The sequence below is a fragment of the Plectropomus leopardus genome, chromosome 20, assembly GCF_008729295.1.
Source record: "Plectropomus leopardus isolate mb chromosome 20, YSFRI_Pleo_2.0, whole genome shotgun sequence".
NCBI lineage: Eukaryota > Metazoa > Chordata > Actinopteri > Perciformes > Serranidae > Plectropomus > Plectropomus leopardus.
The window spans coordinates 961,048-985,463 of record NC_056482.1 but is presented as its reverse complement, the minus strand read 5'-3'; the positions used below and the strand labels follow the sequence as shown (position 1 = coordinate 985,463).

At 38.3% G+C, this 24,416-nt stretch overlaps 1 protein-coding gene across 1 annotated transcript in view; it reads right to left on the bottom strand.

Annotated features, from left to right (window-relative positions):
• Nucleotides 1–2,613: 2,613 nt before the first annotated feature.
• Nucleotides 2,614–24,416, bottom strand: part of pkn3 (protein kinase N3) — a 32,185-nt gene continuing 10,382 nt past the window's right edge. Inside the window, exons 5-22 of the mRNA XM_042509452.1 lie at nt 23,031–23,182; nt 21,328–21,544; nt 19,795–19,956; nt 19,434–19,543; nt 16,018–16,161; nt 15,713–15,788; nt 13,950–14,109; nt 12,317–12,407; nt 11,980–12,041; nt 11,328–11,394; nt 10,949–11,040; nt 6,623–6,799; nt 6,472–6,534; nt 6,304–6,380; nt 5,598–5,740; nt 5,154–5,261; nt 4,947–5,027; nt 2,614–3,474 (exon numbers count right to left, since the gene is read on the bottom strand). Of these exons, the coding sequence (XP_042365386.1) occupies nt 3,274–3,474; nt 4,947–5,027; nt 5,154–5,261; nt 5,598–5,740; nt 6,304–6,380; nt 6,472–6,534; nt 6,623–6,799; nt 10,949–11,040; nt 11,328–11,394; nt 11,980–12,041; nt 12,317–12,407; nt 13,950–14,109; nt 15,713–15,788; nt 16,018–16,161; nt 19,434–19,543; nt 19,795–19,956; nt 21,328–21,544; nt 23,031–23,182 (2,183 nt within the window). The 3' untranslated portion in view covers nt 2,614–3,273. The remainder of the gene's footprint in view (nt 3,475–4,946; nt 5,028–5,153; nt 5,262–5,597; nt 5,741–6,303; nt 6,381–6,471; nt 6,535–6,622; nt 6,800–10,948; nt 11,041–11,327; nt 11,395–11,979; nt 12,042–12,316; nt 12,408–13,949; nt 14,110–15,712; nt 15,789–16,017; nt 16,162–19,433; nt 19,544–19,794; nt 19,957–21,327; nt 21,545–23,030; nt 23,183–24,416) is intronic.

Genomic DNA, 24,416 nt, shown 5'->3' with positions numbered 1-24,416 from the left:
GAGTGGGTACAGCTCCAGAAAAAAGCACTGAGTGGGTACAGCTCCAGAGAAAGCACTGAGTGGGTACAGCTCCAGAAAAAAGCACTGAGTGGGTACAGCTCCAGAAAAAAGCACTGAGTGGGTACAGCTCCAGAGAAAGCAGCTGCCTTCTGCTATGCGACTGTATCTGTTCATCATTTTAGCAAGTGTTTACATGAAAGCCACTACTCTTTTTAAATTTAAAGTCCTCTTTTCAAATTGGAAGACCTCCAGCAAGCTTTTCATACAAGGTCCAGCCATATATTAGGTTTTGCTCTTTGTTCCGCCTTTTTTTAAGTCTGTTTGCACTGATAATGCTTTTAATTTTTCAGGTGCTCTGATCTCCTTAACATCCATTCAATGGAATACGTTTTTTTCTGGGATCAGTGGTGGGTCGAGCCAGATTTTATTTGGGTAGTCCAGCTGGGGCACTGGCTTTTGCTGGGGCGGTGAAGTAAATCTACGTGAATTACTGACAGTTTGTGACTTTCCTGTTTTTAGAATTGTAACTTAAAAGATAAATGGACCTGCGAGTCACACGCACAACAGAGTGTCACCAGATATAAATGTAATATACGTTTTCATGTCACTCTTTAAGTCAAGGGGTCTTCAGCTGCAAAAAGAAACTGTATCTCCAAAAGTAGGCCATACATAAGTGAAACAAAGCACATGCAGAAATACATTCACAGTGTAAAGTACAGACAAAAATAAATAAATAAATAAATAAGCTTTAGGTCCTGCCTCTGACCAGGCAGACAGCCAATCATAGTATAGGATAAAGAGTGGACACCCCGAGTACACGCTCCTGTTTGGGGTGAAATGCTCCTTTAAAGCTCTGGGTGAAGCTCTTCTTTGCTGACACAAGCGTGTTTTTCGTTTTTGCACTCACATCCCACTTGACCCTTGCTCTGCATCCTGCACTTCATTCTTCATGCGAGCAGTAAAAACATGTTTGCTTTTGGTGTTACCGTGACACACAGTAAACCCGACTGACGGACTGTTATTTATTTCTGAAGTTTACTTTTAATACATGTCAGATATTGCATAAAGTTTTGATTAATAATAGACTTGTTTTAGGTGCATGTGTAGACAATCCAGATCTATGGTTGCTATGGTTTCTCTATTTACACCCTCCTGAGGAACAAGTGGGAGAATTCTTTCAAATATGGTACATTTGTTGTTTTTAGTGTAGAAAATTTTATTGTCTTTTATGTGATAAATTGGTGTAACCGCTGAGTGGTATTTATTCTGCAGAGGTTTCACAGGGTCCATTCAGCAGCTTTTGTCTGAAATAATAAAAAGCTGTTAGTTTGAAGTGAGCAGAGGACAAACTACAATCATTTCTATTGCAAACCTCAGCTGATTATAAATCCAAACATAATAAAAACTGCTGTATTGTTCCAAGCATTTAATCCAACCATGATGTACAGAATGCTCTGAATTTCAATGGACAGCATTTCAAGCTATTTTATACTGTATATAGTTTTTAAACCATTTTGAAGCAAAATATGTCTTTAGATTTTTGTATGACTATTGTAATGGAGGAAGTATGAATACTGTGGAACAGTAAGAGTACATAGAGAGCTTTGAGTAGAGAGTACATTATGGTGTGGTATTTCCATTTGAACATTTCCTTGTGCAATAGTATCCCTGTAAGACAGCAATAAATGTGGTGTAGAGTTCAATGTACAGCAGTAGTGTTGGACAAAACTGTCTCCAGTTGGACTGAGTCATAATCAGGGAGAGCTCTGGTTTTTATGAATTAACATTTAATTCATGTTGTGTACTGAATAATATGCAACACTGTCATGCAATGTTTTTTACTACTTTGAAATGAATATACGTCGATAAATAAATGTTTCATGAAGAATTTCTCGGTCAGTGGCATCAAATGTTTTAAAACTAGCCCCAAGTCTTCTTTTTTTTAAGTTTCTGCCTATGGTAAAAGGTGTGATTCAGCATGTTTTCTTTTAAAAATCACCCAAAAATTTGTAAAGAAAAGAAAGAAAAATTTAAATAATCTTTTTTTTTAATGAAAAAGAAAAACAAAAAAATGTTTTTTTAATCATCAAAAACATTAAAGAGGAAAAAAAATCGCATTGCAATTGAATTTTTATTGAATTTGAAATCTTTTTTTTTTTTTAAATCAAGACTTTTAAGTTGTAAGGCTGTAAAATAAACACAAGATACAGCCATTAAAAGTTGGATGTCCCTCCCACAACCCAAAATACCACCCCCTCCACTTTCATGAATAACAAATACTGTAGTTTTAAATATTTTTAAAAGCACTGGATCTAATTAACTGTTTGTCTGTCCATACTTGTAATTGACTAAACGTACTTAGATACTTACGTAGATTTAGCCACTTTCAACAAAATACTATTTTTAACTCTAGACAATACATTTTTGATGAAAGTAATTAGTAGAGTAGAAACAGAATACTTTTTTAACTGACGTAATATTTTTTATCATCACGTCATAATTTAAGTTAAAAATAAATTTTGAGGTGCACAAAAAAGGCACCAAAATAAGAGCTTATTCATAAAAAAACTCCAATGTCCTAAAAGCCTAAAAAAACGCAGCTGTTCCTGGTCATTCAGAGTCCAGCAGATATCAGTTTATTCATTCATATTTTTCTTCATGCAGTTTAAACTTTACATATAGGCTGGTTTGATCATAATCTTCAAGATAGCATTACTTTAAAATAACAATTGTACTGACTGAGAAATCTACAAAAGAACTCACAGTATAATACACCCCAACAACATAATAAGAGGATAACAGCAGATGGACGTATAATGGCTATATTAAATAGAAAAAGGTGCATTCGATGCTTTGGCCTTCAGAGTCAATTTTCTTCATTAAGATTACAAATATTTACAGTGTAGTACTTTGGATAGATAGGGCAGTTCTGTGCTGAATTTCGGAACATCACTGAACAATGTCCGGTGGTAAAAATATTGCACTGGTGATATTTCATAATTTAAGAGCACATGTTCAGCTGTTTGATCCTACAGCTTGATGATAGAAACAGTTGGCATAGAATACTTCAAAATCAGTTTGGCATAAACAAAAAAAAATCTTAAAAAGTTAGCTAACTGAGCCAGTCCAGCAAAGTGAGCGTGGCTGCAGCCTGTCGCTCCTCTCTGAGGGTCTGAAGGACTTTGTGGTGTGTCGCAGTTACCACAGAGACGATGTGAACCTGAAAGATGTGGGACTGTGTGGACATGAAAAAGGCAGGACTGTTGTTTCTGGTCATCTCATGAAAGAGAAGTCAAAGTCAGCAAAGATTTCTTGTTGCTCGGCGGTGAGGACGCAAGGCGTCCGGGGGAGGGTGAGGACCGGCTTCAGACGGGTGAACTCTTCGTCGAAGTTGCTGACGTCCTTCAGCGCTTTGATTACCGGCAGGAAGGGAGGCTTGATCTTTTTGGCCAGGAGAGCGCCCCAGTCCATTCCCTGTTGACAGACAAAGGGTTAAAAAGATTATGAGATAACTATCCAAAAAGGAGATTATTATTGCTATAATTCTATATATTGAAATTATATAACAAAACAAAAATGTATATATATATTTGATTTTCATCATTTTTTCAGGTCATTCTATTGTAACTTTTTGCTAATTTCTTGCTAATTTTACAGCCATATCCTGTCACGTTGCTTATTGCCTTTTCCCCATGATTTCGGAAGAAATCAACCCAATTTCTCAGGTTCATCTCAGATTTCAAAGAGTTAATAAAGAGTGGGAATAACAAAAAGATCATACTGACAACAGCTGCTGTTTACTATGCAGACTGCGCTGTGGGATGTTTTTCATGTTGGTGTGCAATAAAATATATTTGACTGGTTCATAATGTATGTTTGTATTAATGTGATCTTTATCAATTCTGTGCTTGAACTTCTAAAACAAATCAGCATATCTGCTGTGAAAACGTTTGTTCTGAGAATGTCAGAGAGGAATAACAGCACCTTTTCAAATACAGACACAGAAGACAAAGTTATCTCTTATGCTTTATCTGATATTTCAACTCTGACTTCATCAAATGACAACTCACATGTTTACAGTGTTTACACATCAATTGACATTTCAACTGTTTTCATCTCTTACAGACGTGTTTTTTAGTTATCCATCTCACTCTCGGCCTACAGAGCAAATTCACTTCCATTTGAATCAATCCAGCAATATTAAAATGAGCTGCAGCTGGCCCCTGATGAAGTGTCACCATAGTAATTTGCCTGATGTGTGTCCAAATTAGACATGTCTTGCCACCTGTCCACCACACATATATATCTAGCCCGTGTGTAAGATCCCTGGTTTAAATATACATTAAGACGTGTGTTTCTGTGCGTCTGTGTACAGACTGTGACTACATGTCCTTCCTGCTTAGGTCTTCAATAGCCCAATACACTGGACATCAGCAACTACCTTTTTTTCCCCACATTATTTCTGCTTATTCTTAGACTCTTACACTAACTTTTCTAATGTTCTGTCTGGGATTATTCTATTTGATTTAATTTTCTGTTAATTTCGAATTTCTACTGCTTCATAATTCCACTGGACACTTGCTTCCCATGGATGATGGTCTGTGGGATGGGATGGGGTTAGATTATGGTTAGGGTTGAGCTTCTTATAAGTCTTTGTAAAAAAAAAAAAAAAAAAAAAAGCTCTATGTGCCATCAATGTTTCAATAAAAAAATGAAATATAAAATGAGCTGTATTGTGAAAAAGTGTGAATTTTCAAGAAAATCTTACAAGCATCCTAAAAACTTTGCTAATTCATCTCTGCAGGACAATCAGAGCTCTGACAGTTTGAGCTAAAGAGCTAAACAAAGCTGTGCAGCTGTTTGTCTACAGATCAGTCTGACACTTGTACTGTGATGTTTTGCAGTAAAGAGGTTACAGTGTAAGTGGTCAGCGGTGCCGGGCTAACCTGAAAGAATTTGTGTCTTTTGATCGCCGAGGCGTCTTCCTCTCCTCCTCCAAGTCTCGTCTCAGGATTTTTCTGCAGCAGCTAAAACACAATGAGAAGGAAGTATCATTCAGAGCGCTGACATCAAATCTGGACAAGGATTTTGACATCCAAGAAGATGAAAGAAAACTCCTGCAAGACTTCAGACCCTGTTGACAGGAGGCAGACCTTTTGAATGAGGGACACAGCCTCGGGGGAGAGAAAGCGAGGGTAGCGTACGTCATCGTTGACGATGCTGTCAAACACCTCTTCTTCATCATCACCTGGGAAAGGAGACTGAAAAAGAAAAGAGAGAAACAAAAACGTAACACTCTTTGAAAAGATTCTGGTCCTTCTGTGGATAACATAAAGCTTCAAACAAAAGCCTAGTCCCAACTAAACATCCAGTCCCTTGTACTTGGCCGGTGTAGCCTCACATTTCAATTAGAGGCCCGGTTACCATGCAGTAGATTTTTATACAAGTTCTTTGGCTACCTGCTGGAGCTAATGTTAGTCAGCTGCTTAAACGTTTAGGCCTAACAGACACTTTAAAAAAATGAACACTGGAGGAAGATCAGCTGAGTTGCATTTTCCTTGTTCAGTTCGGCAGCTACCTGTCATGTTTGTACTGACCTCGCCCACCAGCATCTCATAGATGAGGACCCCAAACCCCCACCAGTCCACACAGCGGGTGTAGTTGTTGTCCGTCAGCACCTCCGGGGCCAAAAACTCTGGTGTGCCACAGAATGTTGAGGTGCGGTCCCCGTGGCCCATACCTACACACACAGCACAGCCGTCCTTAGAGACCACTACACACTCATTCAAAAGTGATTACACACTCTATCCATCAGTTACACTATAACACATACATATCGGATCTTTGCTCCTCACCAATGTCAACAGGTTAATATGACTGAAAACTTTTGAAATAACTTACTATGTACCATAACAACAGAAGGTGTTAGCATTACTAACAAACACTTATTATTATTACACACACTCACTACACACACTATTCCATCTGCGTACATGTTTTGCTGTATCTGTTTTGTTTTTTATACCCCATTTCCTATACTCATCAGTTCTAGCCTGTGCTGTTATTCCCTGTTTGGTTTTGTATTATTTGGTTTTGCTGTCTTTAGTTTCGTTGTATGTGTCAGTGTATGCCTCTCTTGACTGTTTACATGTTGTTGCACTTGTTTTATTACTTGTTCTGTTATCACTTCATTTCACAATAAAAAAAATTATCATACCAAGTATTGTAGCTAAAATATTTACATCGCACACCAGAGTTTGACTTTTACAGAACCTTCAATGACATTAAATGTATTTTTCCTACCTTCTTTGCACAAGCCGAAGTCTGCTATCCTGACATAACCATCTGCATCCATTAACAGGTTATCCAGCTTCAGATCCCTGACACACAGACACAAGCCAAATAATGACCAACATGCTCCCAACATGCAGCGAGTTATGATGTAATGCCGTTGTGAAAGTAGCGTTCTACCTATAAACTATTTTGTTTTGGTGCAGAAACTCCAGGCCGAGCAGCACACAGGACGAATAAAACCTGAAAAGAGAGAGAAAAGGGTGGAAATAAGAGCGTCGTGTAATTTTGCAGCGTGTCAGTGGAGCGTACACAGAGAGGAGGTGCTAACCAGGCCTGTTTCTCAGTGAAGATGCTGGTGTGAATGTGCGTCATGAGGTCTCCTCCGGGGGAGTAGGCCATCACAAAGCACACGTGGTCTGCACTCTGGAAGCAGCCGTACAGGTTCACCAGGAAAGGATGCTGCGAGGTGTTGATCACTTCAAAGATCCTCTTCTCACACATGAGGCTGAACACAAACACAGAGACATTTGTAAAGATTAGCATATTTAGCCCAAAAATATATTTGATCGTGCTTTGTTTTACCCGAACATAAATGCTGTATTCTATAATTCTGTACACATTTTTTTTGTGAAATTTGTAACCATTATTTTATTTAAAAAAACAAACAAAAAAACACTTTCCCTTGTTTAGGTATGTAGTGATTAGCCAATAATGGCCGGAACAGTCAATCGACATAAAACTAACAATCAATTTTTTTTAAGCAAAAACATTTGCTGGTAGGGTGCTTGTTAAATGCAAGAATTTGATGCTTTTCTTTGTCATACATGATAATAAATTGAACAGTTTTAGATTTTTGGACTGCTGGTCAGATAAAACATATCATTTGGATATGTCACATTACATAGGGCATGTTTCACTGTATTTTGACATTTTATTGACAAAATGATTCAGCAAGAAAATAATGGGCAAATTGATCGATAATGAAAATCATTGATCGTTGAAATCCTAGACTTGTTAGAGCAGTTTTTTATTATCACTTCATCATTTTATCCTGTTGGACTCTTTTTGAGAAATGCCGTCATACTTAGCATGTGAATTCTTGAGTTATAGCCAAAAATATTTTTTTTGTCAGTTCGCAGTGACCTTTACCTTCAAACCTTTACCACCAAATTCAAATCAGTTTATCATTGGGTTAGGTGGATTTTTGTGCCGAAAACTGAAGATATGTCGTCAAGGCTTTCTTGAGACATGGCGTTCATGAGATAGGGACAGAGTTCCAATTACACAGCGATTTTCGAGGGAGGCCAATTTGTGCACGCACATCCATGGATGTACACAGCAGGACGAGGTAGTGGAGGTAGAAGTCCATTCTGATGTTTGTACTGACAGAATGACCTACTCCACATCAATACTGGTAGACGTCCCTTCTGGTAGAGATTTGAACATGAAAAAATATTCTTAAAAACTAATAAAAAGACAAAAATAGCCACAACGCAGATCCCACTGACTCAAGTGCAGCAGACATCGACGCATGCGCATTAAAAATATATCAAACACAAACACATCCTTGTTCGGTTATTCACTGCAACACATTCCCGGAGCACAGAGCATAACCTGGGCACAGACGGAGCAGCAGTGGCAGACACAATGACAGAACACTTAATAATAGATTGAGCTGGTTCTCAAAGTTTGCATTACTTGGCTTTTGTTCCTTTAATCCATTGATAAGCTCTGATCGGATCAACTGCTCACTTATCCAATCCGGGACTCAAACTCTACAAACTGCAGAATTCACTGACCTGAAAAAGCATCCAAATTTAGAGAGAGGACAGAAAATGATAAAAAAAAAAGACAGGCAGGCACACACACACACACACACACGCTACCCCCACCCACCATGGTAGCTGAGCAATGTACTGCTGTGGATGGGGTAAGCAACAACATGTATTTTTGCCCAAAAAAGGCCCGATTCCTAAGACAGATCATCTTACAGAATGGTGATCTGTGCAAGATTTACATTTACAAATTATCTTCTGGCCTCACTGCTCACAGATTTAACTCACTACACAGTCATCTGTTTGTGTTCAGCATTTTTCTCCATCCTTCTGCATCCAGACAGCCAGTGTCTGTTTGCATGTAAACAAAAACTATTCGAGATCACAGGAGGCCATTGTGAAAGTCCATGGGTGTATGCAGCAGTGGTAAAACGTGATCTGGAGGATGTGCAGCTGCCAGGTGGAAACACTTCCCTGCGGTGTGCTGATGACCTGTTGAGAACTTCTCCATCAGAGGAAACTCGTCAAACTGACTATTCTACTCATGCAAAGACTGGCTGAGTGTGAGCTGCTGTTTTGTCTGTCTGAAGTGACATGTTTGAAGAATGGATCGCTTCTGTTGTCACCAAAAAGGTGAAACCTTTGGCCATTATGTTCTCTCCAAACACTACAAAGGACTCATTTTTGGGGATTGCAAATAACTGCAGACATTAACTCAGCTGCTATGGAGAGTTTCATCCACCATCATCTCTGACACACATCTGCTGTGTGGCTCTTCCAATTGTGCACTGGATTGACATGATGCACAAGGTATTTCAGGATCTAAAAAAATGCACCAATCTCCACCCCTGCTGGACTATCATCAGCCATTTCATCTCCATGTACTTGAATAGGACAGCTTTGCTAGACGCATCCTGCTGCAGGATCACATTAGCGACCTGTTGCGTGCTACTCTTGGCTTTTACCTGTTGGTATGCAGAGCTGTCTATGCACAGTGGCACCATTGTTATTGATGAATCTTTCTCTATTGTACTGGCCAATGAATGTGTGCTGTATGTTCTCTCGTAGTGCAGCATATCCTAAATGGCCCTCTTACACAGCACACGTCAGCTGCTTGTCACTTTTGTTATGAGGCTATCATTCTTTATAGTCCCCACTTGACTCTGAAACGCTCAACCCAGCCACTCTTATTTCTTCACACGAGGAAGAAAGTGCTCATGATTCAATAAATGCCATTGAAATGAGCACATCTACAAGGCCAGACTTATTGCAGACACTGATATTTGATCCTCAACACTAGGAAGGTTTCCATCGACCCGCAAGTAGTGCAACATCAATATAAAATATGCCTAATGTAAACATGTCAGTTTTTAAAAAAACTCCCATTTATCAAAAAAACGTTTTTACGCTTGCATGAGGTGGTGTTTAAGGTGATTCCGAAAAGCCATATTTGACAAAACTGCAACGGAAACATTTTTCTTGCTTTTCTAGGTCACATGATGCTATGGCTATGTGCTTGTCAGTAGGAACTGGCTCCCTCATGATGCAGCAGCTATAAGAGGTGTTATTGCATCACATAACTCTCCAAAAGTTAAGCAGATCATCCACCTGTGTTAAAAGGAGGGGCTTGCCTTTCTTTTTTTTTGCCTGAAAAGCCAGCCAGTGGCAAGCGGTTCATCCATGGACCGACAGGTCTTGTAGCCAATGATACTCCTGATCCACGGAGCTTTTTTTAATCCGCTTACTGTCATTTTAGGGCTATATTAATGTACATTAGTAACAAACAAATGAAAACAGTAAATCTTATTAATAAAGGTTTTCTAGAAGTGTTTTTATAAAGTAAGCTACTAAAAATATATTTCTGTCTTTGGTGATTTGTCTTTTACTTATAATCACACATTTAGTTAATTGTTTTAATCTCTTTTAATAAAAAGCTCCAAACATAACCTTCAAAAATATTTAAAAAGTTTATTTTCTGTAATATTGTTGCCTACTACTAAATTTGTTTTTTTTCAGCTAATAAGTCTCAGTTGTAATCATCTGCAGCATTTTTTTTTTTCAAGAAAATATTAATGCGGAGATTAAAAAATATCAATCAACAATAAGATGTTCCTGTTTACCCGCAGAGCTCAGGCCAGGCTCAAAACAATGAACTCCAATATCAAAGAGAAGCTGACCAGAAATATAATGACAGCAGCACTCAAGTGGCCTGATGCCTTACACATTGTACTCTATTCCATTCGAAGCGCGCCTGATGATGGAAGAAGGCAATGAGCAACTTCAAAAGACATAGCCCAAAAATTAGCAAAAATTAATTAGAGGTTAGAAGAAAAATACCTGAAAATAAGCCAAAAAAAGTCAAAAGTTGGTTAAGTTAGCAGTTAGTTAAAGAGTTAAAGAGACCAATAGAATCTTCAAACACTCAAAGATTGGTACAGAACAACCATATCTGGGGACACGTAATAATTCCTGAGGGGAAACTGTAAGAGTGAGAAATGAGCACAGACATAAACACCTCTCGTGGTATGTAGTCCTGCACATATTCTCTGGTTTATGTGCTTACGTAATTTACTTGCTCTTGGTGGGAATTGGTTTGACTTATTGGGTTTCTATAATTAAGAGAGTTTGGTCTCGACCTTTTTGCTATGATTGGGCATTATATAAATGAAAACAGCCTTCATGATACCACTTAGCTGGGACGTTAGGCTCAGTGAAGCCAGGTTACCCAAAGAGAACCAGTCTAAGCTAACCTTGCTTCATGATACGGGCCCCTGGTGCAGTCACAGATTTACATGCTGTCCACTGGGAGCAGGGCAGAGTGAAAAGAAGCAATGACACCATAATAAAGTTTAAAGTTAACTATTTGAGAGATTGCTTACCTGTCAACTTCGTCCCGTGTCACGATGTCTCCTTTCTTCAGGGCTTTGATGGCGTACAGTTTGCCAGACTTCTTGTACTCTGCTAGCAGCACCTGTGGTCAGTCACAAGGTACAGGACAAATGTTTGATTCAGATTAACTGTCACATCTGCTCTTAAAACATTTATTATAGAGTTTATTATAGAGTTCATTGTAGAGATGTGACAGGAGATAAGGGAGGCGAGATGGGGGACAGACTTGGACTGGGGAAGATGTGATTGCATGGTAAACCTCCAGCTCACCGGGACACCTCTCCACCTTCATTTTTTATTAACTGAGGACTCGGGTGCTCGTGGCTCCTGACATGTTTACAGGTAGAACAAGTTAAAGTGGATGCGTACCTTACCAAAGTGACCTCTCCCCAGGACTGAAATGCAGTTGAAGTCTTCCAACTTTAGTAGTTCGTTGCTAACATGCATGAAAGGACAAAAGACCACAAACGATAGAAACAGAATGACACAAATTATTTTCATATGGCACAAAAGTTTGCAAATGAAAAAATTTCTTACCCATTTTTATTATTTTATTTCTTTTTTTAAACTGTGTTCTCTGTACTCCTAATATGAGTGAAAGTCAGCCACTAAATGTACATTCTTCAGGAAGAATTCAGAATTTAAATATTATCCAGCGACGCAAAGAAAAAGGAACATGTCTTGTTTCAGAATTATTGAGCAGCTAAATTCTGCTGTGTTGTGTTATAATTTTTGATGTGCTACTGAGGGAAGCCTTCCCTCTGGCTGCACAGTGACAATGTTTCCACAGTGGTTGAAAATAACAAAAATACAGTATGCAGAGGGTCTGCAGTATTTTGTAGATTACTTAAATGTGTTAACTTTAGTTAAGTTAGCGAGGTAAAAGTATATGTTTATGTCGTTTTAGCTTCATCATCAAAAATCTACAAAAGATGAAAAGTTAAAAATCTCAGAAACTTTATAATCAATAATTCTAAAAAAAAAATACAAAACATCCGCATTCCTGCTCAGTATGACTTACAGTGGGGGTGTATGGGTCGAGGGCTGTCGTTTGGGCTTTGGGCTCTTGTTCTCAGCAGGACTCTGGTTTAATCAGACAACACACATAAACTGACACATTAACAGAATCACTCAAACAAAGAAATATGAAAAATGAAAAAAAAAAAAGTGATTTGGAGAGCAGCAGAAACTAGAGATGGAACAAGGCCAGTGCTCTAGATAATGACCTAAGTTTTAATGTTACACAAAGTGAATCTTCTCAGCCATTAACCCTTTTTCCCCCACTGGCATTAAGTTTTGTAAAACTATTCTCCCTGTTGGAGCATCTGTCACTGAGACGGCCCACCTAACTGGCTTACCAGTGGAGAGTCTTTAGTGTTCTTTCTCGTGCGCTGTGGAGATCTGCCGGGTTGTTCTTCTGTAAGATTTAGATTCACTGCGGCAGGTTCTCTGAAAAACCAAGAGGAAAACAAATTAGACTGACACTGTTGTGGTTTAAGAGCTATCTTGTGGTTATAATGGTTTCAGTATTGTAGCCTCAGTCATGCACCCTGATTCCCTAAATTCCTTTGAGCAGTATCTTTATAACAAGTTACTGTCTCAAAACCATTTAGACATTGCCATTTTATGAAATACAGGTCTTCCTACATGTTTATCTATGACGAAATGACCCCCAAAACACATACTAGTCCATATTAAGAAACATAATAATAAATACATATCAAAACCCTCTGTGTTTTTGCTTTTTTTAGGGTTTCTTTTTGCAGTTGGTACCTCCTAAACCATGGTGTGAAATTTACCTCACGTTTTCCCCATGATCCCATTGTGATACCACACTGTTAAACACACTTTAAAATGTTTGATTCATTGCTTTGTCTTTATGTCTACAACATTAAAATGATGTTTTTTTTCTTTGTCGCTCATTCAAAAGCTCCTATTTTTATCTAATTTCAAATTATCGATTTTTATGATAACCAGTTCACTTTGTTTACTTTGTGCTGTTGCCTTTGAAAGGATTTTAAGTGTGTAGTAAGAAGGAAAGTGGGAGGTAAACGAGGTAAACGTGTTTATTTCTCCTATGCACCAATTTTTAACACTGTCACTGTCAATATATATGTGGGTAAATATGCATTCACACCCTATTTTTTTCGATTTTGTGTGTATTTCTTGTGTATGAAGCACATTGAGCTTACATTGTATGAAAAGTGCTATATAAATAAAGTTGACTTGACTATTGATTCTTCATCTTTATTTATATAGTTTTGTTGTCTTTCTTCTAAACTGTTATGTCAATCTCTGTGTAAGTACATTGAGAGCAACGAAAAAACAGAACAAAGTCAAAATCCTGTAACGTGTTCACAGACTCAGCCATTAAAGCTGTTTCTGATTATTGAGAACGATTTTCAGTGGCAAATGAATCCACATTTGCTGCTCTACTGAGTATATGGGGCAGCAGGACAGTGTGTGTGAGACTAAGTCTGAATAAAGTACAGTGAGTGTGTCACTGTGTCATGTCACCCAGTGAGACAGTGTGACTCATTTCTGTGTTCTTAAAAGTGTTTGAATAACAGTGGAGTTACAAGGGAAGAAGATAAACCAGGCTGAAGATAAACATACAATGCATATTAGTAGACACATTTAGTGTTGGTTTGGGTCGGCACATGGGATTTGTTGGCAATAAGATAAACAAACTATTACTTCCATTCTGCTTTAATAATGCCTATTATAACCTCACATATTTTTATTATACAACCACTGCGCCTTACTTCTGTTAACTGTGAATGCAGGTCAGTGATAATGTAGCTATCAGACCTCCACTGAAGTCACATTCTCTCTAGTCTCAGATATCATGAGTGGGCGGAAGAACAGCCTCAAGTCACCGTGGAGAGCTAAGCAGAGAAGTTAATAGCTGACTTTTGTAACAGCTCTTTCATAGACGTGACAAAGAGATGTTTCTGGGTCACAGTGTGTCCAGACACCACAAAGCCTTACCGTAGCGGGGAAGTGGTGGATGATGGGGGGCTAGTGTTAGGGCCCGTTAATGGAGGGCTCATGGGTTCCAGGGAGCTGCAGGGAGGCAGGATGCTCATCATCAAACGGCCCCAAGTGGCAAAGTTCATGTTCATCTGGGCAGCACGCAGGAAGTCCTTCCCTGAGAGGAGACAGGGAGACAATCTGAAATTTATACTAAAAGACTTTAATACGAAAATAGTGAGAGAAGAAAAATACTTTTGAAACGATTTGATGTCTGATTCACCTTTTTGTGTGTTACAGAAGTATTTCACTACTGGAAAGATAGCCTTTTAATAAAACTAGTTGGTCTCTGCAGTAAAAACACACAAGTACTTTTGAAATTGGTGCTACTTGACCAGAGAAATGAATACAATTTAATTCAATGTTATTATTTGTCCCAGAGGGCAATTTGTTTTGCTGCACATGTAAAATCACAGAAAACCCCCAGAAAGCACAAACAATATGACACAGAAACATACAACAGTTGACATTAATCTAAACACAGGGTGACTTGCACTTGTGCACATTCAAGCTTCACAGGAGCAGATTAATAAGTATCTACTAAAACTCCATAGGGCCTCTAATAATTCAGTGAGCATTAAATATGACAAACATCTCCTGATAAAATAACAGTTTCCATTGTAGTATGCAACACCATCAACAGGTCACTACAGTCACAATAATGCAGCATCAGGACAGGCACTATAAAGACCGATACTGCATTTTAGCACACAAGTATAAGTACTGTTACTGTCATTCTCACATCAACATTGTCAATACTACAATTACAATATGAAAAGCTACATTCATCCAATCATCATTATCAACATCATAATCATAAACATTGCTGCTAGTGGGTGACTGATACATTCCCATCCTTGTGAAACAATGGGGTCAGCTGCCAAAAACAAGCTCATATTACAGTTAAACAGTGAGCTAAAACATGTTTCTGAAAACATTTGAGGAGAGGAAAATCCAACTCAGTAATGTAATCTTGGTTTATATTCGATCAGCACTGCTTAGTTTTACTGTATGACTTTTTTTTCCGGGAGGGTTTTCAGACTCGTTTTCACTATGCAGGAAACAGTGTGGCGCACCTGTTTCCTATTTGCAAACTCTCATTATTACAGCTAAAACAGCACTAAAATAGGTTTCTGAAAACACTGTAGGTGAGAAAAATGCAGTGCTGTAACATTATCTCTTGGGAGCAAGAGAGAGAGGAAGAGAGGGGGGCTGTTCTGTCTCTTAATTTGTTTCTATTTTCTGTATCCACGGTGATGGCACAGGTGGCGGATGATGTGAAAATGAGCTGGCTGAATATCTGCAAAGAATTTCTTTGACTACAACCTACTAAAATGTAATGGTCATTGTTTTAAATGTCTGGCTTTGGGATATTCAACTGCTGTTAAAATTGATTCATTATGGGATAATGTCACCTGGACACAACTCCTGAAACGAGCATTAATAATAATACCCTTCATATTAAGAAATAAATAACATCTATAGCAATAACTGATAAAATACTATATGATTTTTTTAATGGTTATTTTTTGGCATTTTAGCCTTTCTTAGATAGGACAGATCAGTAGTGTGAAAGGGGGAGAGAGAGTGGGGACGACATGCAGCAAAGGGCCTTGAACGGGAGTTGAACCTGAGGGTGCTGCGGCAAGGACACTGCCTTTATTCATGTGGCACCTGCTTTATCCACTCAGCCACCGACGCCCCTGAATAAGTATTTTTACCTTTTGCTTTAGGAAATATCCTCCTCTGCCTCTGGAGTTTGGAGCGCCGCTCAATGACAGGATTGATAAATGTCACCTGAAAATGAACAGAGGAGTTGATTATAATTTATGTTTACAGTAGGACTGATGAATGAGACATACAGGTACAATATGTGTGTGAAAAACTATGTTACAGCAGGCACTAAAATGATATCATTATATAGTTTTGTCCAGTGACGATTTGAAGTTATATTATAGAGACATGCAGCTGTCCCTGGAGTAACTGTAACTAAAACTGTATGCAGGTCAAAAATAAAATGAAGAACCTCGATGAAGAGGATGCCCTGAGGCTCCAGCTGCAGACACATGCCGTGTCGATGGTTATCCAGGAAATCCTCAAGCCGCAGGAACTTCAATCCACTTAGCGCTCGCCAGTCTCTCCAGTACACAGCAATTTCCAGCTCCCTGGACTACATTAACACACACATTACAAATATTAATTACGTGTTGACAATTTCATTTTCAGACTGGAGTCTTTGGACCAGAATGACCCTCTTTATTACTAAAAAACAATAAAAACATGTTTTCTGACCTCTTCAGTGACATGAAAAATCAGATACTCTTACTATTTTGGAAATTGTTTTTTTTTTTTTCAAGAGTAAGTCAAACTCATTTATAGGGTAACTCTGGTGATACTGTATTAGTACTGCACATTTATAACGCTGATGGACTCACAGTACAGAATCCTAAATGCAGCAGAGGCTGAGATATCCTGACGTCAATTCACATAAAAAAATCAAGCTTTAAAAAGGTCAACAATGCAGCTAATAGCATCTTTAGGTTAGACCCTGCCTTCCTGTTTAAGTCCAACCCTTTCTAAGTTAGGGTAGTGAGCTTAAATGGATCATGGGTCTGTTTTTGTTGGGCTGCCAGTTGGCAGAGTAAAATGCATAACAATGCTAAATTACAAGAAGAGATTAAGTCACTGCTCTAAGACACAAAATCAGGCCAAAAAAACCCTGTGCTTTAAATTCCATTTTTAACATGTACTACTCAAATGTTCACATTTTATCTGCTGTTCTGTTCAGCGCAGATGTGGTTTGTCATGCTATGTAAAAATGTTACAAAATTCTATGTATTTATTTTATGAGGTGGTGGCAATCTTAATATTACATACTTCAGCACATTTCATGACTGCTGTGATGTACTTTATAAATCTGACTGCACTCCACTCCAGCTGACACAGTGAGTGTCATACACAGCAGCAGCAATGAGGTGGTGAGAAACATATCATTGTACTCAGCTACTTTTACTATTGCTGTGATGAACCTTTATTATGAAATAAACATTTCATAAACATCGTGTATTCATGATTCCTTGTGATTTTATCCGTACTTTATAAATGTAGATGTTGTTGCAATTCTTGACATATTTTTGTAAGTTTGGGTACCAGGGAGAAACCAAACTTCACTTTTGGGTGTCGAGCTAAAATGGTTGGCGAACCCCTTCCTTATGGTTCCACTTTGAAAGGCAGGCTTTCTATAAAATCTCCAAACTTTCTCAGACTCGATCTAGCTCCTCTGGAGCCAAAAAAGATGCGACACTACTGTTTTTACAGGCTGTGCAGTCATCCCTGTGATTAGTAAACTGACCTGTGCGTTCACATCAGTGACTCCCCCTCTGAAAGTTAAAGGCTCACTGTTAAACAGAGAATTAGAGCCGGGAAGCTGGTTGCAACATCAAGACCCGAGTTCTTAAGCAGAGATGCTGGGCGTGTAAAACGGGTAAAACCAGATTAGAGCAAATGTCAGAGGATTAGCAGAGGGATTACATGAGTGCAGTAGGAGACTGACAGGGTATCAAAGACATACTTGGCCATTATGACTCACTGGGGGACAAGATGTCAGGACTCTGTGGGCTTGTTCTTGGGCTGTTAACATATGTCCCATGTTATGGGGGACTGAGATGACATTTTGCAATAAACTATTTAGCCAAGAGGGCGAGCAACACTGGAAGAGGGAGGCCGAAATTCAAGAAAGTCACTGAAACTATTGTACTTCCCACATTTAAATATGGAAAATAAACAGTAGATGAACTGAATAATGTTCTTGTGGCAAATATAACACTGCCATTATTCTTTATAATACTTTATAGTCAGCATTAAGCAAACAGGCAGCAAGTGAAATGTAGTTTTCTGATACACAATATAACTAGAAGTGGGGACTGCGCAAGGACCATTTAGAAAACCGTGACAGCTTAAGAAAAACTGTAATCAAATGCCACGTGTGGGTTTAATGATAAAGTTTAGTAATTATTTTAAAACAAGGGAGAGGGATCTGTCAGCTGGCAGAGGATCAGCAGTGTGATGCACAGATGCATGAATTGCTGTATTAAAGTCACCACCCAAAAGCAAGACTAGATTTGTGTCTTAAAGGAATATTTCAGTCACAAAATGACTTTTTGTGTATCAATTATTTATCGATATATACTTTAAAATTGTAAAGAAAACACTTTCCTTGCATGTCCCTGTGGTGAAAGGATAATCTGAGCATAAACATGTGTATGAGCTCCTCGAGTGACGTTCAAACATACATACATACTCAGTCACACTCAGGAGGCAAAAGTGTTTATATTGTAACATTCGAGCAAAAATTTCTGTTTGTAAAGTACTGAGCATACCACTAAATTAATGTGTCTTGGATTACATTACACATGTTGTGTGACAGTTTGTGAGCAAATGTTTTGTTGCTGTTAATCGTGGACCCTCAATTCCTAAAGAATGGTGATCTTTTTTGGATTCTCTGTTCACTGTGGACGCATGTGGCAATTTTTTTTTCCCCCGCAAATTCAATGTTACCGGCAGTGAGTTACTGATATAAAATTGGTCATTTCGCTGTATTGTATGTAGTATTCCTTTAACCCTCTGAAACCTGGATTGACATCAGTTTTATTGTGCTGAGTTCAGATGCCTTTCACAAACATTTCATTCTTTTAAATTTGAGCACAGTGGTTTGATTTCTTTCAAAAACATGGAAAAAAGCAATCAGAAACTTGGCATAAAATGCCTGCAAATTGCTAAAAAAAACTGTGAAAGGTATTGAGAAAATTACCTGAAAAATATCTTTAAGAAACAAGAGAGAGGAACCATTATAAAATTATCACATAACTAGGAAAAATCTCAAGAAAACTACATTTATTATTATGATAATTATATATTTAAAATTGGGTTGCATAAGAAATATATTATTATTTCTATTTTATCACTTTTGAGGTCATTTCCTGTTTTGTTCTTTTAACTTTTGTGTATGTGCTAATTTTCAGGTAATTTTCATGAAGATTTTTACTAATTTCTTACTCATTTTTAGGTCATTTCTTCTTCACTTACTCATTGCTTTTTTTCCCATGTTTTTGTGAGATATCAATGTGCTTAATTTTTAAAGGCTTTAGCGAGCAGGACCAGCAATGATGACAAAAAGTTATATTTACTTTGGAAACTTTCTTTCCTATGAAATACTGTTCTTTAGAAATCCATTTTTCCCAATTCCCAATTTTTCTAGCACTGCTATATGGCAGCCTAGGCACACTAACTCAGTTTTGATGCAGTATTGTTGAGGGTTTTGTAGGGTTTTTTAGGCCTTTGTTTATTCTGAAAGCATGTTAATGAAGTAACCATTTGAAAAATGCAGTTTTGGCTCAGTTGTTATGTGAGTTGCTTGTTGGAGTTGAAGGGAAAGCCACTGACCCGTTCCAGTTCGATGCTGAAGCTCTGCCCCCAGGCCTCTTTGCCCAGCTGTCTCCAGTGTGTGCGCCCCACGATCCTGTTGTCCACCTTCAGCACAGCACTTATCTCCGCTGAGGCACAAACAAAGAGATACAAACTGGTATAGGCACTGACTCATAAAGAGTACTATAAGGTCAAAACAGGATATATGTGGATATTTTTAAAGGAACCACACAGATGCAAATTCCATCTACAGAAAGTCTTACAAACCATGAGAAGACTAACAAGTTGACTAATTACAATGTCTGCAGAGCTACACTTTACTTAAAGTGAGGGAAAATGGCCAAACATGAAGAAAATGTTAGTTGGAATGTTGACTTACAGGACAGCTCATCAGCCTTGGTTGTCTTGCCATTGGTGCTACGTCCTGATAGGCCGGCTCTCACCTTCAGAGACTTTCCATCTGAGTCACTGGGCACACGACCACGGCCCGGAACCGACTCCAAAAGGTCCTGGCAGCCCATCAAACACACCTCCAAGCGACCTGAGCAAAGGCAATTCAGTATTCAGGAAAGTATTCAGAGTATTCAGAGTCAGTTCAGAGTACAAAAGAGAAGTTATTCAGTGGTGGAAGAGGTACTCAGATGTCTTACATAAGTTATAGTACATGTACAACAATATAAGAATACTTACAAGTAAAATTAATTTATTTTAAAACCAACTTAAAGGCCTAATGTGTTGGATTTAGTGGCATCTACCGTGAGGCTGCAGAATAGAAACTTCTGTGTGCCGAGCTTGTGGGAGAACTATGGTGGTTGACATGAAAATGTGAAAATGTGGAAACACAAATACATGAATGCCCCTATCTAGAGCCAGTGTTTGTTTTGTCCACTCTGGGTTACTGAAGAAGACAGTGGATTCCTAGAAGAGGATCTGCTCTGTATGTAGATACAAACATCTCATTCTAAGGTAACAAAAACACAAGGGTCTCAATTTCAGGTGATTACAAACGAACAAAAAAACAGTTATTAATATCATATACCACTTCTGCCAATAGATGCTTCTCAATTCTACACACTGGACCTTAAAGTAATAGTGAAGAAATATCATGAGTAAAATGTATTTAGAGTATCAACATTAGCTCTACAAATTCTAATACTAATGGTACTTGTTGTGCATTAAATTATGGCCCATATGACTGATATAATATTATCATATATGATATTATTGTCTTTTTAATACTAATGCATCAACGCATGAGCAGCATTTCACAGTTGGTGGCTGTGGAGGAGCTAGTTTAATTACTTTTAATATAATTACTCTGTTTAATCCAGTGGTTCCCAACATAAGGGCCACACCCATCAAGAGGTTCACCAAATAAGTCTGAGGGGCCGTGGGATGATTAACTGGAGAGAGAAAAAACCCTTATAAATCTGTTGGGGATTTTCTCTAAATTTAATTTTTTAATGAAATATTAACTACACTGACCTCTTTGGGCCTTGGAAAGGTTTATTAAATTACACCATCTGAGAAATACAGGGGATTAAAATCTCTGTGGTAGAACACCTGCAACCCAAGAAGGGGCCCAATTCAGACCTCACTTTTATGTTAGTGGCAACAAGCAAAAAAGATTGGGGACCACTAGTTTAATCTAAAATGATGTGTTGAATTTCATGTGTGTTCAAATGTTTTTCATGTAAAATCTTGATCTGAAAAATAACTTAAGCTGTAAAACAAATGTAGTGGAGAAAATCTGAAATGTAGTTATGTTTAAGTATAAAGTGATATAAAATAATACATTGTATCTAAAATTGTACTTGGGTACTTGAGAGTAAATGGTCTTTGTTACATTCTACCTCTGAAGTTATATAACAGAGAAATGAAATGAATATGTATTGGAATATATTGGTAGTACCTGTTAGACTGGCTGGTTTGAGGAGGAAGGAAGAAGAAGGAGATGGATTGTTTGATTGCTTCTTTGGTATCCCGTAGGAGGGTGAGCTTCTTAACATGAGCGCCTCCTTGATGGCAGCATATTTGGGATGATCCTGAGGCAGCTCACTTAAACGCCTCTCCAGAGAAAGGCTTAACAATTCCACCTTCTGAGAGGACTCTTGCATCCGTGCTTGGGCCTGAGAGACATACAACACTCCTTAAGTGTACAGCCATGTGACATTACAAAAAAAAACAAGTCCATGGAAACTTGGCATCACAGGAACTGTCCTAGCATCTTGCCCAACACGGCACAATGCAGCCTGCATGACTGCAAGAAATCTGCTGTCAAGCTTCTTACTCCATGATCTAACACATTATAGAAAATGTAGAGATTTATTACTTGTTTAGCTTGACGGGAGAGACAAACTGATAGTTATTGCTTTTTTTTTTTTTACTGTTCAGTAATCTTTTTTTCCCCCCAAATTTTACAATCAATAGTAAATAAGGCCGAACAATTCAGGTCATAAGGGCTCAAACAAAGATACTGTCTCAGGTTAGTTTTTGATTCAGTCCTCCTCTAACTTCAACAGTTATACTCAGTCCTAATAGGAAAAAAGGTTCACCTCTGAAGAGAAAGAATGAGTCAGTGAGATTCAGGGCTCTATCTTACATCCCACGCGAAAAGTTTAGTTCTGTGTCCTCTGTCCAGTTTAGAACTACAAGCTTTTAGTTTTGCTGCTTAAATGTCCCACAATATTTGCTGCAGTGACATCACTGCTCTTACTACATTACTCTCAGCAGAAAACCACTTTTTGCTCCAATTCACCAAATCCACCATGTAAACAGAATGCCCCAGGGATAACTTTTTCCTGTAGGCCATCCCGGAAGTTAATGTCACCCTGGTTCCCTTGTCAAAAGCCTATGAGATTTTTCCATTGGATTTTGGATTAGTACAGAAAATTTGTTATATGAAAAACAACTGTTTAAGATATCTACACGTTTTGTTCAGCCAGATAATCTTAATAAATGAACGAAAATGAACTACACTTCAGTGGCGTCGCTTCAGCTATGAGGCTGTAAAGGCGTGTTTGGCACGATGACTATATATAATTTTATTTAGCTACTTGTTAGCAACCGTCTTTTTAAAGACACAAAAGCCTCAGAGTTCACAGTGGCTAATTACTGATGTACTTGTTTTGTCGTAGAACAAAACATAAAATTTTCTTCAGCTTGTTCAACCACAGACCTTATTTCAGGCTCCTAACCCAAATCACATTGAAAAAACCCATTGATTTTGAGACGAGGGACATGAGGTGCTGAAATACCATGTAATTTCTGTGTTTTAGGACTCATAACTGGGGTACTCTATAGCAGCCTGCCAGGTACAGGCACACCTGGCTTTTAAAGAGAATGGAAGATGACAGTCTGATTTGGCGAATTCATGTTATACAAAACACAAAACACATCAAAGATAACTAAAGAAGGAAGTAGAACCCCTTTGCTTCTTGCATCTTATTTGTGCAATGTCTGTGCACCATTTAACCAGTGAAGTGAAGCTGGACATGCCCTAAATGCAATAATAAAATGGATCCAAGCTCCTCTGATACCTGTTGAAATCAGTGCCTGCCTCAATTTTTCAAAAAAAAAAAATTTCCTATCTTTGAGCTTGTTGGGTTCAGCCACCTCTGCAAGGATGCGTCGGTCCTGGACTTTATTTCCGCTCAGCTGCTTCACCACATTTTTGGCACCTTCTGCAACAGCGGATTCAATCCTCATGTGGTGCTTGAGGTCAGCCACCCGCAGCTCCAGAGGACTGATCATATCTCCAGGGTTACCTGAGGGCAGGTAGAGGATGGCAGACTTAGGCATCATCAGCAGATTTGACTACAGATGCAATAATCGCCGCCTCTAAGACCTTTATGTTCTGAACTGAACTATTAAAATCATTTATTCACAGTTAGTTTGACCAAACTATCTGACTGACAGCTTTGTCTGTGTTTAAGTACAACGGCTTAAATATCATCAATTTGACAAATCTCTGTTGTTAAAATTTTGGATTTGATGAGCAAAAAAATTAGCAGAATTTTTAAAACTGAGTTTTTCCCTCCTTCTTTATCAAAAAAAATCTTTAAGGGAACTGCTTTCATAGAAATGCAAAAACACAGTCAAAGCACACACAGTCAACTGCATGCCAAATTGACCCTATTACCAGAAGGCTACCTGGCTGTAATGGTGCATCATTGTACATCCTGATGCCTCTGCTACTCAATATAAAGGAAGAGTAACTGCATATCTATATGTAAACAGTCCTGTAAGCTATGCAGGAACCAGCACTATTTTGGCCACGTGTTTTTACACAAAATTACAGCACGTTTGTGACGCCTCTCAAAGGAAATAATGCCCAAGTCCTCATGCACACTGATATTTTTTTAAAAATGTATTTTTTGGTGTATTTTAGCCCTTCGTGCACATAAAAACTGCATTTTAGTTGACTGAAAATGAACGAGATGTAAAACTCCTTCCAGGTTGAAGATGTTCAGACATTTTTTATTAGCGATTAAAGATTTTGGGGGCTTTTTTGCCTTTATTAGACATAACAGGTTTAGCGTGAAAGGGGGAGAGAGACGGGATGACATGCAGCAAAGGTTCATGGGTTGTAGTTGAACTCGCAGCTGCTGTGGCAAAAACACAGCCTTTGTGCATGAGTGTCCGCTCTTTTTTGCTAGTAATGTCCGATTCTGCACTATTTCTTGTTTTTGAGGTTACACAAATTAGACGATGAGAGGGGTTTTCTTTGAGAAAGAAGGAGAAAAAAAACACTGTTTTTGAAAATAGATCTGTGTCTCTGTGGATAAGGCCTTTGCCTGAAAATCAACAAAATAAATTATTGCAGTTTTTAAATATGTCAATTCATTGCTGACCTTACAATTTCTTTTTTAAACTTAAATCCACCGTGACTTTTCCAGGACTTTCAATAGCGTCTCACAACCTTCATCACCGAATTATGTTTGCTCAGTTGTCATGAAGATAGTTCGGCTGTTATTACTAATCACAGCTCTTTTTTTCCGT